This window comes from Rhipicephalus microplus, chromosome 8 (assembly GCF_043290135.1).
Source record: "Rhipicephalus microplus isolate Deutch F79 chromosome 8, USDA_Rmic, whole genome shotgun sequence".
Lineage (NCBI taxonomy): Eukaryota > Metazoa > Arthropoda > Arachnida > Ixodida > Ixodidae > Rhipicephalus > Rhipicephalus microplus.
In genome coordinates, this window is record NC_134707.1 from 92,095,697 (window position 1) to 92,110,015 (window position 14,319).

A 14,319-nucleotide genomic window follows, 5' to 3' on the forward strand; every position below is an offset into this window, starting at 1 on the left:
ACCGTTCTTCTTTCGGACGACAACTCCGGACATAACAGTAGGCATGGTGAATGCTGTTCCCAACAGCTCTCGCTGTCAGAGCCACGCCTACCGCACAAATTTTGGAACGCCGTCAACATTCTTACATAGTGGTGGTTTTCGTTGATGCTATCGCGTTGATAGCGCCTCTATGCGGCTTTCTGTTAGTTCATATCTGCCGCTTCTTCTGTATCAAAAAGGTTCGTGCTTTTACCGATAACGCATTTTCCACCCACCCGTGATTACAGCTCGCAGTGGTGCACATTTCGGCTGAATAATTCTTAATGAAAGTTGTTGAGAACTTAGATATCTTCTAACAACTATACCTTACTTTACAGGACTTCAAAAGTAAAGGACTGTGCTCATCCGAGTTCTTGCGATGATTACGGCCGAATTACGTAATCTTTTAAGAGCTCTCCTTGTTTAGGAAAAACACTGCCCTCTCGCTCCTTCACTTCTTTCCTAGCTTTTTTTTTTGTTCTTCTCATCCTTTAGTTTTGGCAACCGTTAATGGTAGGGTACCACCACCATTTCCTGTCTACGACGCTTACGGCCCCTTCACCATCACGGCCATTTAAACACACACTCAGAAAGAGAGAGATAGATTTAGGTACCAAAAGGGAAACTGAGTAGAAATAACTGATTGGTATAATATTTAATTTGTGAGCCATGAGTGGGAAACACTTTTTCCTCAATCTGAAGGAATGGGTCGTTCTTTACTACTATTGATTATTCAATTTTTGTTTTAGCTCTTTATGAAGTTTTTTTTGGCCTTTACGAAAAATAGCAATATGCTGCTTGTATAGCGTTTTTAATAAAAAGTCACTGATTTTATCGCGAGTACTATGTTCACACCATGTCATTTATAGATTCCTATATTTAATGACTTAAATACTTCACAAGCGAATGACGCACGAAAAGTGACATAATTTGACAAAAGTAGAAAAGATAGCATTGTGACTAATATTGCAGCTTTATTTATGAAGTGAAGCATTTAATGTAAAAATGTGGCTTTTATAGCGTTGTGTAGTATGCTTTGTTGGTAAAATAAACAGAAAATTTAGAAAGATTAGTTTTTCTTTTAAGCGAAGAAAAATTTTCAACTGCACCAACACTAAGGTAGCCAACGATATACCTTTGCCTCGCTTCAACTGTATAGCAATTCAGCGCGATATTCTCGTAAGGCCTATTTGGGAGCGGATACTAGTAGCCACACAGCTGCTTGTCACTTCATTTAATAATACAGATGTATAGAGATGTCGAAAAGGGCAATAGTGCTGAAATTAAGGAAAGGTATCATCCCGCTTGTATAAAAAAAGGGAAGGTTTTATGCAAATTCTTCATAGTCCCTTGAGCCTAAATATATTGTTCACTGGTCTGCAGGACATTTTTAGGGCATTATGTTTGGCTTCGTGTAAATAATTCACCTGGGCATTGGTAACACTCAGCTGTATTTTTCTCAAGGTGGTCTTAAGATGTTTCAAGTATGGGCTTATATGTGATCACTTACGATTGGTTTGCATCATGAATTGATTCAACTTAGGCGCTGATGCTGCTGATAATTTGATGTCGTGCCCATATATGACACTCCAGTGAACATTTTCGGGAAGATTGAACACTGTCATTGCCATTTTTTTAAGAGCCTGAATACGCAAAGTTGTTTAAAGCCCGTTGAACATTGGGACAGGCTTTTAGAAATTAGAGCGCCTTCGGTATGCAGTTAATATAAAGTATTGAAGAAACTACTCAAACTCAAATGAGAAACTACTCATCAAGGTCACTGCTGTTCTCATATTGTTGTTAGGGTATTATAAATAGCATAATGCAGTAAAATAGCAAAAATAAATAGTTTCGACATTTATGACCGCTTCGCAAAAACAAAAATCACTGTTGGTACTCAACCCTGCACACACTGAGAGATTCGTGACATCACCGCATGCAATGTGCATGTGAAAGAAAAAAAAGCGTGGCAGTTCCCTTATTACAAAACCCAAAGAAGTGCGTAGCATGGGAAGTGAGCGACTCACGTTCGCAAAGGTCCCGCTTTTCTGTTTACCAAAGTGTCAACCATAGCACTGTTTACATGTAAGGTGTCACAGCCCCAAGTGTATACTTGTTAGGGAAATTTGCAAACTTAGATGAGACATGGTCGCTACCATTTGGTGCACTTCATTTTGACTTCCCCCTGGTTACGGCACCTTATATGCGCGTCGTTTGCAGCAAGTTGCGTCAGGCTATTTCACCAATCAGATGTTGTCATGCAGCACCATTATAAAGTGTAGATGAGGGGGCATTTCTAATACGTACAACTATAGTATTTTTAAAGTTTTTTTTGGATACCTGAAGTCATGATCACCGCATAATTTCAAAGTTTTTAACATGTTTTTGCGTGAGAAAGAGCACAAAAAAGATATAGGTATTTTTAGAGCATTTTAGAGCATTCAAGCTTTTGACTCATCACCAAGCTTATCATCAACCACACCTCTCCTCTACTGTTTTTAGTACTTTTCTTTTTTTCTAATCTTAAGTACCACGTCATGAAATTATTTTAGGCTAACTTCTCAGATTTCTACAACAATAGACCTCTCACTCGTTGTGGGTAGCTGCTTAAGTTTTATGTTTTCGCCTATAATCATGGTTAAGTATAGTAAAATGAGTGAGTACCTTTCTGTGGGAGTATCTCTAAAACTTTCGCTCTTTCATCATTCACATGTTTCAAAACCTGGCGCGGTGCACATCTGCCTCGCAATATGCCGTGCTTTATTAAGGTTTCTTTCACTACAAGGCATACACAGATAGTTTTCTTTTTGAAGTCACTTCAAGCATTACTATTCGAGCGAAAATTTCTTATTCCCATTATTTTGCACCTTTGACAATCTTGCGCCCACAACCAACGACACCAGTGCCGATGTTTTCGCGAAACGATTACAATACCGTGTGAAGCTAGTGCTCAAGTGTTTGATTCAAACACATTGATAATAAAAATTAGTAACTAAAACATGCTGTGTTACACACCAACAAAGACGTAGCACGAATACTTAAGTGTCCTTAGTACCGCAAGCACATCTGAGCTGCAAACTAATTCACTTGGATTGGATGCGTTTGGGGCAGCAGTGCTATTGCAGACTGAGCCATGAGATCGTTTCTTCAAGTTAACCTAATCGAGTTCTCAGTTTGAATTGTTTTTCAAACAAGCTCCCAACTTCCTGAAGCTTGTCGTCCGCGATGTACCCTTCACGTTCCAGTTCATCCAAGCGAAATGAGCGGGCAGTACAATATGCTCCAACATTTTGCTCTGTATCAGGTCTCGCATATTCCTTAATATTAGTAGCGACCACCAGTCTCTGACACTCCTTGCTTTGTGATGGATGTTTGATGGTCAGCCTAAAGTTCTCCTCAAAGGGCCATTGAAGAACACTGTCTATGATTCCTTTGTGCAGCCTCATGTGCGGACACATCAAAACATGTTGTCCGTCTCGTTTAAAATATATGCCTGGTGACAAGAGATAACCCGATGTGTACACTTTTTTCTTCTCATATGCACAAAACCCATTTGCAAGTGCTCTGCCTTTAAATGTGTTCAGACCTTCTACAGAGAACTCGTGTCGTTTTAGTGTAATTGAGCTTAAGGCTGAGATTTTTTCTGTATTTTTCACAATCGAACCGGCTTTGTTCTCGCACTCCTTCACTTCAAGGATTGCGGCAACAGTTTCTGCGCAGTTGCTGGAGGCTGCCTTTTTGACATTCTCAAGATCTCTTCTCATGGCTTCCCTCAGCACGCTCCCCTCACCACAAACAATTTCTTTTAAATCCACTCTCAAGGTGGTTGCTGTGTCTTTTTTCAGCTCTTCGACACATCGCTTCGTGCCATATAAAAGATCTTTCAGTGCTTCGTGTGAATTGCCTATTGTTCCTGAAAGCTCTTGTAACATTTGGCCATGGTGATTCAGTGTTACTGTGCTATGTAATACATCTGAGGCAGACACAACACTGCCCAAATCTCTAGTTCTATGTGATATTTCTTTAAGTGTTTCTTTCATCGTGTTCATGTACTGCGAAATCTCATTGAGGCAGTTACTTTGGGTGATATTTTCCTGGGTAAGGTGGTCTAAAGTGTCTTTGATTTGACCTACACGTGTGCACATGTTTGCATTCAAAGCCATCATTGTCGCATGCTGGCTAGATGAGTTCAGTTGAGGACTCGCCGCTGGCGCCGACATCGCGTGATCCATGCACTCGCTCTCCATGTGGGCACACACACTATTACAGCGTACGACCATCGAACATCTAGGACAGGAAGTGGAGTGGTGGTCACAATCTTTGCAAAAGTGTTTGTTGAGTTCCGATGCAGGCAAAACAACGTCGCAACCACGGTCTTCGTTCCAGCATTTCACCTGCAAGAGAGAGAAACAAATTACTTCAGATATTTTTTTACGTCTCTTCAAAGGCTGGTAGTTTCTACGTCCTGGAGGTTAACATTGTTACGTGCTGAGAATTTACACCACTGTTCATTGCACTTGAAGCAAATGAAAAAGAAAGCATGGTTGATGTGTCATCGCATGTTTTTGTAAGTAGAGCTGAAGATACAGTTAAAACTGTTGCTTTGGCGAGTTAGTTCATGAATATTGGGACTGATTTATGAGCGCAAAAAAGATGAAACTTATAGAAAAGGCACAATCAGCGCTGTGTGTTTGTCTTTTTTAGAAGCTCTGTATTTTTTGCGCTCATAAGCTAGTGTAAACAAACATACAGGTATAGTATTTAGGCAAGATGAATTGACAGTAGCTGAATATATCTTATTCTTCATTAGTATCTACCATAGTCATATTGACAAATTGGAATTATCCTTAACCTAAAGAAAGCAGTGGTAATCAGTGAAATAAGGATAATGTGGAAAGTAAATTGAAGGAAAGCAGTGATTCTTCTGATATAAAAAATAAACAAACGTGCGCAGGTGGGCAGAGGCGTAGAAGACTCAGGTAGGTTTCTGCCAATCCCTTCGCGCTTATTCGGCAATTCTTCAACAGTTTTTTGGCAAAAATATCTTTTACGCAGAAACGTTTTTCATCACAAGCTATAGAAGATACGATCCGCATGGTTGCTTCGAGCTGCTGGGGGCGAGGACAGCTGCCGAATTTTTTGTAACCATTACTGGCAGAAAACCTAGATCATAATAGCCAGTGGTATGTAGTGGCTGAAGTCCACGCCGAACTCCGGATTAACATGTTATACAAAGAGTGAGCAATAAAATAAAAAAAAATTACTAACAGATCCAAAAACAGTCACGCTCAGGTTGCCTTATATATTCAAAGGCAAAGCTTCAGGTGTCTCGTGCAAGTGAAAGAGTTACCTACAGCTTATCTAAGGCGTAAACCTTCAGGAAGCCAAACATTTCCCGCCATGGGTTGATGTAAGCATGTTGTCTAAGGTAGCCCGAATTCGCGATGGTACCAACGCGTCATTTGTCATAATCATGTGATGCTGACACTTGGTTGAAGATGAGCTGAACACGTGAGCTGCAGACAGCTTCCAGTTCCTCCAATCTTCAAAAAATGCGGAATAGTGTCGGTAAGCTTTCGGGGAGGGGCAGGAACGAAGTCATTGTCTGATAAAAACAAGATGGCTTTAGTGCACCAGTCTCTTATATGCAGACACGTAATTAACCATGTTACTTTTAAACAGTTTATGTGCTAGCAACTGCGTGCCCTCCTTGCATAGTGGCGCACTCAAACATCTCAATAGCGATAATGCTATCTGCGTACTTCATGCGCCCGAAGATTCAACACAAATCTATCGAATTGTGAATTGTGAGCAGTGCAGTGCAAACTGCTCCTTAGAATAGAACCTCAGTAGAGTGACTTTATGGGCGTGTTGGTTTATTCTTACGGTAGCTTTTACGCGAACCAAACACGAGACATGAACAAGGGCAAAGCTTGTTCGTCTCTCGAGTGTATTTCGCGCTAATAGCTACCGTAAGAATGGAACCTCCGGAATTCGTCATGCCATGAAACTGCCGAATATTCGTGTACAAGCCTTTTGAGGCCACCTTCAAAAACGGTCAGGCATCGGGAGAAACACTACTGGAGTGTTCACTATAAAAGCGCCATAATAACACTAATGAGGTATATTGGGCAAAAGTAATATCTTGTGGGAAAAGCTGCAAAGGCGACTGCCGTTTAGCGTTTCCGAAACTAGTTAAGCAAAAAGAGTCGAACCCCCAACAAAAGAATGTATTCACGATCCTCAAAACATAGAGTAGCAAAACGTCTCGGAGCATCCAGATCTCCCTCGCATAAAAGCAGGTACGTAGGACGCTTCAGAAGTGTACGATGCTTCAGACAACCTTACGATGTGATTCAATCATACTCGCTGCTCGACAGCACCAAGCGTACGTATACGCTCCGTAACACTGCAATACTGTTTAACACAACATAGGACGTTTAGCTGTGACATTCTTTTTGTGTGTACAAAAGAAAATTTAAACCGGATGTTTAGACGACAAGTGTTTAACACGAGCTTCTCTGATCCAGCACTGACAGCTGCAAGGTTGGACTCGTGGCTGAAAGAACTGCTCACTCTCGCACGTACCGAACAGTAAAGCCGAAAACAGTGTAATTTATTGCCAAAATTATCTATGAAACCTTCTTGAGAAAACTCGAGAAAGTGGGAACATTCTCGACTACAGATTGCTTCAAACAACAGCCACGAGTGTGCTCATTCTAGCGAGAGCTGTTGTGAGATCACGACAAGGGTGTCAGTTGTCACCGAAGCCGGTGTGGGGAACTGCTATAATGTTAAATAAGCATTAAAAGCGATATAACAAAACTATTCTTGATGGAGCTGGGTTCTCACTTGGGTGCTCTCCAAGGCACCTTTGTATTTTATCACTAATGCAAGCTGTTTTCTTCTTCATTTGCGGTTTGACGCCACACAGTCCCGTCGTTTGTTGTGCATATTAAAATACAGAAGGAACGATGCTCTTCCACGATGCTCTACCATGTTGCTCACTGGCATAGAGCATAGGACGCGCTATCTTAAGGTTGCACGTTTGAGTTACGCAAATGGCAAGTTATCTTTTCATCCACTTTCTTTTCTTTGCATTTGCTTTGCAATTACTTCTTGCAACGCCACCTATACCTCTCTATGCACCATTGTCTGTTAGTTCTCAAAGATATCGTGTCTAACGATGAGAAGTCGGGTTTTAAATTTACAATTTCTTTCACTGAAAGCGAGTCTCGTTGTGGCACACTCGATGTCTTCAAGCAGTTTGTGAAGAATCACTCGTCAGCTCCCAGGTCGTGATAAGATAACGTGCTACGCCATGCCAACAAGCAAAAGGAGTGTTCTACACTCGCTGAAATGGACCCTGGCGGCCCTAACTGGAGCTCCCAGATTTAAATGCGCATATGCCGAGTTCTCCAGTAATAATTAGCCAAGGGTTGAAATATAAACATTAAAGGTAGCTGACTGAAATTAATTGCCTATTATTTACAGCCCTTTGCGCACTACACACCATTTCTGGTCTGGTAGATATAAATTTGTTAATGGCAATTAGGTAACTAATTTGCTGAATATTGCCTTTAGGTGACCAATTCAATTAAAAGCTCGAGGATGTCCTCAGAAACCTACCGTTACATTATTTTCCATAAAGAAAGTCTCACGTATACCAAAAAAGCCCGCAAAATAAAAAAAAAATTGGCAGCATATCCACGGAGTGAATGATGGAGAGTGGAGCGAAGCATCCATTCGTTCTTGCTTCCGCGTGTCCATGCGTCCATCTGTGTGACCGTCCACGCGTCCACTCGCCTGTCCGCGCGTGCGTCTGTTCGTGCGTCCGCACGTCCATCTGTGCATCCATCCCTGCGTTCGACCTTGCATCCGTCCCTGCGTCCGTCCATGCGTCTATCCATCGGTGCAGCCATTCGTGAGTCCGTCCATGCATCTGTCTGTGTGTCCGTTCGTTCATGTATTCAACACTCCAGGTACCACCGTCTCGCATCTGTTCATCATATACTCCGCATATGCACCGCCATACAGCGGACATTCGAAGGACCAAACGAGAGGTGGCACACGCACACTTTCTTACGGCTTGCGCTTCGTGTCTACTTCCCACCTTCAAGCACCTCGAGTTCATGGTATATACTAGTTCACTGTATTCATGGCACTGCGGCTCAACACTCGCTAAACCTTTCTAAACAGAGGAGGTTGTCCCCAGCGAGTATAACGTAGCAACCCTTTCTTGCCAGATAGTGCTCAATGTACATGCCATTGGCTGCTAAGGGGGAATGAGGGACATGAAAATTCGGCTTTTAGTTAACGCGCACGCTGCGAATTTTTTTGTTCAAAAACGCACAGAGGAAATCTGTCACAGGCACCACCTTGGAGGTCAAAATTCAATACTAATTACACACTACGTCTACTACTACAGCTACGAGGGACGAACGGGTGCCGCTATAAGGAGCTTCGTCCCTAAAAGGAGCCCCGTGAGTGGCGCATTCGCGCACCGCGAACGTGCCACTCTTAATCGTGGTTTGAGCAAACGAAATCAGCTGCGGTGGCGGCTGGCCAGATCCCTACGTCACCGACTCTAATGCAACAGAAACGCGCTTCTAACGCGGTGTCCTCAGTGGTGCCAACGCAGCACAAATGCATTTCAAGCACCCTGCCTGGAGGCGGCGGCGAGTGCAGTTGAAGGCAGGGAGCGTTTGTAAATGCGTATGTTACGGTGCCTTTTTGGCCCATTGCCAGCCACTTCGCACGCATGGCGGCGGAAATTCTGATGGGCCTAGGCTAGGAAACGACAGCCAACCTACCCCCTATTCAGTAACGCTCCTTCACTTCACTATTTAGCCACCATATCAAGGCAGCGCGTTAGAAAAGCGTTTGTGTTGCATTGTACGATTATGTATCTATTTATCTATCTCACAATCAATCCATCTCTCCATCAATCACTCCATCCATCCATCTCTCCCTCAATCACTCCATTCATCCATCTCTCCATCAATCACTCCATTCATTCATCTCTCCATCAATCACTCCATCCATCCATCTCCCCATCAATCACTCCATCGACCCATGTCTCCATCAATCACTCAATCCATTCATCTCTCCATCAATCACTCAGTCCATCCGTCTCTCAATCAATCACTCCATCCATCCATCTCTCCATCAATCACTCCATCCATCCATATCTCCATCAATCACTCCATCCATCCATCTCTCCATCAATCACTCCATCCATCCATCTCTCCATCAATCACTCCATCCATCCATCCATCCATCTCCATCAATCACTCCATCCATCCATCTTTCCGTCAATCACTCCATTCATCCACCTCTCCTTCAATCACTCCATTCATCCACCTCTCCGTCAATCACTACATCCATCCACCTCTCCGTCAATCACTCTATCCATCCACCTCTCAATCACTCCAATCATCCACCTCTCCGTCAATCACTCCATTCATCCACCTCTCCGTCAAACACTCCATCCATCCACCTCTCCGTCAATCACTCCATCCATCCACCTCTCCGTCAATCACTCCATCCATCCATCACTCCATCCATCCATCACTCCATCCATCCATCACTCCATCCTTTCATCCATCGATCAATCAATCAATCAATCAATCAGTCAATCAATATATCTATCTATCTATCTATCTATGCAGTCACCCACGTCTTCGTGCCTTTGTGATTGCCTCCTTAGCTGGCTGTAAATTGCTATAGAAGATGAAGAGGGTTTTGACCAGTACCTCCTTAACTTCATTTATTGCCAGTGCAAACGTGCGCTTTTACACGAGACCCGTCGGTTCGCATTACTTCAAGGAGTGGTCGTAATGCGGCATTGCATGAGGGGTAGGGCTGCTTGCGTCACGCGTGCTTCCTAGCACTTTCGCCAGGAGATGCGATAGACGTGTGTCCCTCTCCCTTATTACGAGTCTTTCAGATTTGTTCCTTCACGCCCCTCCTTCATGGGTCGAAGCATGGGTGCCGCCACCTCACAACGTTATTTATGCTGCGGCGTCAACGTGACGCGTCTCCATTTGCGTCCCGCGTAGCGCCACGAATAACGACGCGCTCTCTGAAAGCAACGTTTTACTTACAAAGCCAGCGGGACCACCAAGATTTTGATCACGACGAACGCAAGGCGCCGCCCCACTGATTTGGACACAATCGAACAAAAATTACGTTATCTCATTCCCGTCTAGAGGCACAGCAAGGGGGGCTTTCTTCCCCATGACCGCAAACCACACGCGAAGACTAGGCAATGGGCGAAAAAAGGAAAGGGTCAGTTGATGGTGTGAATTGCTGGATCAGGCGCATCTGGCTTTTTTGATTAAACAGTGGAAAGGTGCAGGTTTTACAAATACGACTGTGGGAACAAGACGTGAATACAATGAAAACGTCACGCACGCCGTCAACGCTTTCCTCTATAGACATGTAACATACTCGTAGACAACAATCTATGGTATTCGGGTGTGCCCACCGATGACTGATCATTTTCATCTATACAGGAACGTCATTGATTGATTTGTGGGGTTTAACGTCCCAAAACCACCATTTGATTATGAGAGACGCCGTAGTGGAGGGCTCCGGAAATTTTGACCACCTGGGGTTCTTTAACGTGCACTCAAATCTGAGTACACGGGCCTACAACATATCCGCCTCCATCGGAAATGCAGCCGCCGCAGCCGGGAATCGAACCCGCGACCTGCGGGTCAGCAGCCGAGTACCTTAGCCACTAGACCACCGCGGCGGGGCTATACAGGAAGGTCAAGAACGAACATAGGTAAATTAAATGCCAGCGCGTTAAGAAAAGCCATATGGGCAGCGTTGGCTGGATGAATGTGAAGTATAAAAGTAAGGAGCCGAGCAGGAATTCGACCGGACTTTCTCGGTGGAAGTCATGTATATTGCTACAAAATCATGCCAGGTCTTGACACTGCTTTTAAAGAACACATTATGCTGGCATATCCTATGACACAGGCGTCATGTGATGATATTGCGAACTAGGCTGCAATGTTAGCCCAATGCATATATATATATATATATATATATATATATATATATATATATATATACATATATGATAAATGCAATGTTTTTAGGCTAGTAAACATCGCATTTTTATTTCCATAATTTCTAAAACTATATTGAAGTGTTTCTTGACCCCAGTGCAGGAAGCAAACGCAAGTTACCTATCATATTCAGTTCATTGCACCGTAACGTGTCGTTTTTAATAATGCCGACGCCTGTGCTCCTACGTCAGTCCTGACGTTACATCAGCTGATAAGTTTCCCCCTAAAGGTCAGTGTTTTTGACATTTTTGGTAAACTACGATGTACACACAACAACTACACTTACAAAAAGATTCATATCCACACACATCCTATAGCACTGCTCTCATAGCCAAGAGATTCAGCATAGACATTACATTAGCTGTTTCGAATGAAATAATTTTTCTAAGCCCTGGGGTCTCTAGAATATTTTATAAGTAGTTTCGAGCACTAGCATGCATCTGTAACAGGACAACTGACTCTCCAAGGGGTATGCCTTGATTTGGTTCGAAGTCGAACGCCTATCTTTAGTCCTTGCTCTCACCGTGATTTCTTGAACACAAGCAACGCACCGACCCCGACAGTGACAGTCTGAGATCTACGACCAGGAACTTTGACGTATTTCCGAAAATAAGCAGCAACAACGGAACACACTCGACATTCACTGCAATGGCAAAGATGGTGGCAGCACAGAACAGTCACTAATTTCGTGCATGCAATGGCTTTTTAACAGGATAATTTGTAAGATTCATGCTCAGCGCAGCGCCACGTGTCGGTTCGGTACTTGGCAAAGAAAAGCTACGCGCGCATACTTTATATTTCTTTTTCAATTGTTTCCGTAAGTAGTTCAGGGATAAGAGACCTCAGATGAAAGACATTACCCACTATATATTCGTGTTAAAAAGAGGAAGAAGACTACTTTTTTCCGGCAGTAAAGCAGCATCTACTGTACAGATAAAGGGAGGTAGCTACCCTAAACGGCTTAGTATAGTTTTCATCCATGCACCTTTATTCCTTATTAGAGCGTTTATTTTTCGTCCACCTGAAGCAGGGAGAGGCACACGAGAGCTGCTGTCTCCCTTGCCGTACACGACGAAACAATAATGCTTCTCCTGGCGCTGCTATCACACACTACAAAACTGCCCTACACAGTGCGTATACTCGAAACCCAAATTCTTTTTTCTGCATGGCCTCATTCTTACTCACTTTAATGAAATACAATACTGGGTATGCCACGCCAATGCTTTCATCGTGGTGCCATATCTATTGGTGCATAATAAAAGTTGCATTTTTGAGAGAATTATCTTTTTTTTTTGGGGGGGGGGGAGGTTTCGTTAACTCCGCCATTTTATCAGAGCATAAATTCAGACATAAAATGTCAAAGCTGTTTCCACGCGTAGCAAAAGTCTTTGTTGCGCACCGACTTCATCGTGCAACCCTTTAGTGAGAACACTACAGTCTAAGCATGTATTAAACAGTTGCAAAATGCAACAGGCCCAGATCTCTGACCCTTGTGACATGGCTTCGCCGCAGCTTGGTATTGCGCAAAAATCTACCTTTAGGGAAGCTAAGAATTCAGCTCGCAATATCAAAAAAATTCAAAATGTTGTAAGCCGACGTAAACCTCGTATCATCTGGAAAGCACAAATGTTTTTATTTCTACTCCCTCGTTTGGCTCTTTCAGTCACAATACTTGAATGTTTACCATACGAGCCGAGGGTTCACCCCTTCGCTTACCATGCGCTTGAGAAGGTTTCTCACTGGAAACTCTCTCCATTCGACATCTTCTGTGCTGGCAGGTTGACCGTCAAAAGACAGCAGTGGCTGGAATCAAGGCGGCACTGTTCGAAGCAGCTCTTGCAGAAAACGTGTAGACAGGGCAACAGTGCTGTCACTCTGGGCACTAGTCCACAGGCTTGGCATACTGGATACGACGGAAGGGGCTCCGCAAAGCTCAGTGGTCTCCAGTCTAACTCATTCGAAAAACCAACTACGGTGCACCGCTGTGTCGAAGTGAGCATGGCGAATGCACCTTCAGCGTTTCCAGAATCAGGGCAACATCCACCTGTTGGAACGCAGAACAACGTCAATTTTTTATCGAAGTGGCGGTTTCCATGACTGCTATCACGCTGATAAGTCTTGCAGTCGGCTTGAAGCCAACCCTTCGTTCCCACTTCTCATATCGGGAATATACGCCCACGTTGCGCAAATAAACTCAGAGCTAAAGAGCGGCTGTGTGATGAAGGCAGACCGTACTATGACAATCGCACGAAAGAATATATTTAAAAACAAGGAAAATGTTAAGGTGTTTCAAAACAGAGACATTTAAAAATAAACTGCCGTAGTCAACTCCTGCTCATGAGGTGCTGACAGCGGCCCCGCCGCGGTGGTCTAGTGGCTAAGGTACTCGGCCGCTGACCCGCAGGGCGCGGGTTCGAATCCCGGCTGCGGCGGCTGCATTTCCGATGGAGGCGGAAATGTTGTAGGCCCGTGTGCTCAGATTTGGGTGCACGTTAAAGAACCCCAGGTGGTCGAAATTTCCGGAGCCCTCCACTACGGCGTCTCTCATAATCATATAGTGGTTTTGGGACGTTAAACCCCACATATCAATCAAATCAGGTGCTGACAGCGCACTCGTGTGGTCTGTTGATTGGCCTATAGAGTGCGAAAGTGGTCGAATTTGACTTTGCGTGTGTATTACTAGAGTTAGAATCATAGCTGGTTGGGGCAAAGGTGTCGTAAGAAAACCTTATTTGGCTATCATTCACATGTGAATATACTTATCTGAATTATCTCAGAAGTATTTTTGAAGTTTCGAGAAGGCGAAGGAAATACACAAAATTTAAGATTCTTCTATGAAGAAAATGAGGAGCAATGCTTAGGCTGTGCGTGCCATGTTTGCCACTTTTCTTTTTAGGGGCAAAGCTCCTTAGGGCGTGGGCTGTCCGTCCCCTGTAGCCTGTATGTAGCCACCTCTAGTTTAGTTCTTGCAGTGTTCACTAGATGGCGGTACCGTCCCCTGTATGTAGCCACCTCGAGTTTAGTTCTTGCAGTGTTCACTAGATGGCGGTACCATCTCCTGTATGTAGCCACCTCTCGTTTAGCTCTTGTAGTGTTTACTAGATGGTGGTACTTGTAGCTGATGATGAAAAGATGCAAGATGTTATAAACTACAAAGCGGTACTTGTAGTTGATGAAAGACGCGAGATCTTATAAAATAGGAATGATGTCACATATGGCG

At 43.7% G+C, this 14,319-nt stretch overlaps 1 protein-coding gene across 1 annotated transcript; it reads right to left on the minus strand.

Annotated features, from left to right (window-relative positions):
• Window positions 1-1,860: 1,860 nt before the first annotated feature.
• Window positions 1,861-12,907, minus strand: LOC142769243 (uncharacterized). Its single transcript, XM_075872327.1, has 2 exons — window positions 12,816-12,907; window positions 1,861-4,412 (listed from the first exon to the last, which is right to left on the minus strand). Exons 1-2 carry the CDS (start codon window positions 12,816-12,818, stop codon window positions 3,171-3,173), a joined length of 1,245 nt encoding a protein of 414 aa, XP_075728442.1. The 5' UTR covers window positions 12,819-12,907; the 3' UTR covers window positions 1,861-3,170.
• Between the last annotated feature and the right edge of the window lie 1,412 nt (window positions 12,908-14,319).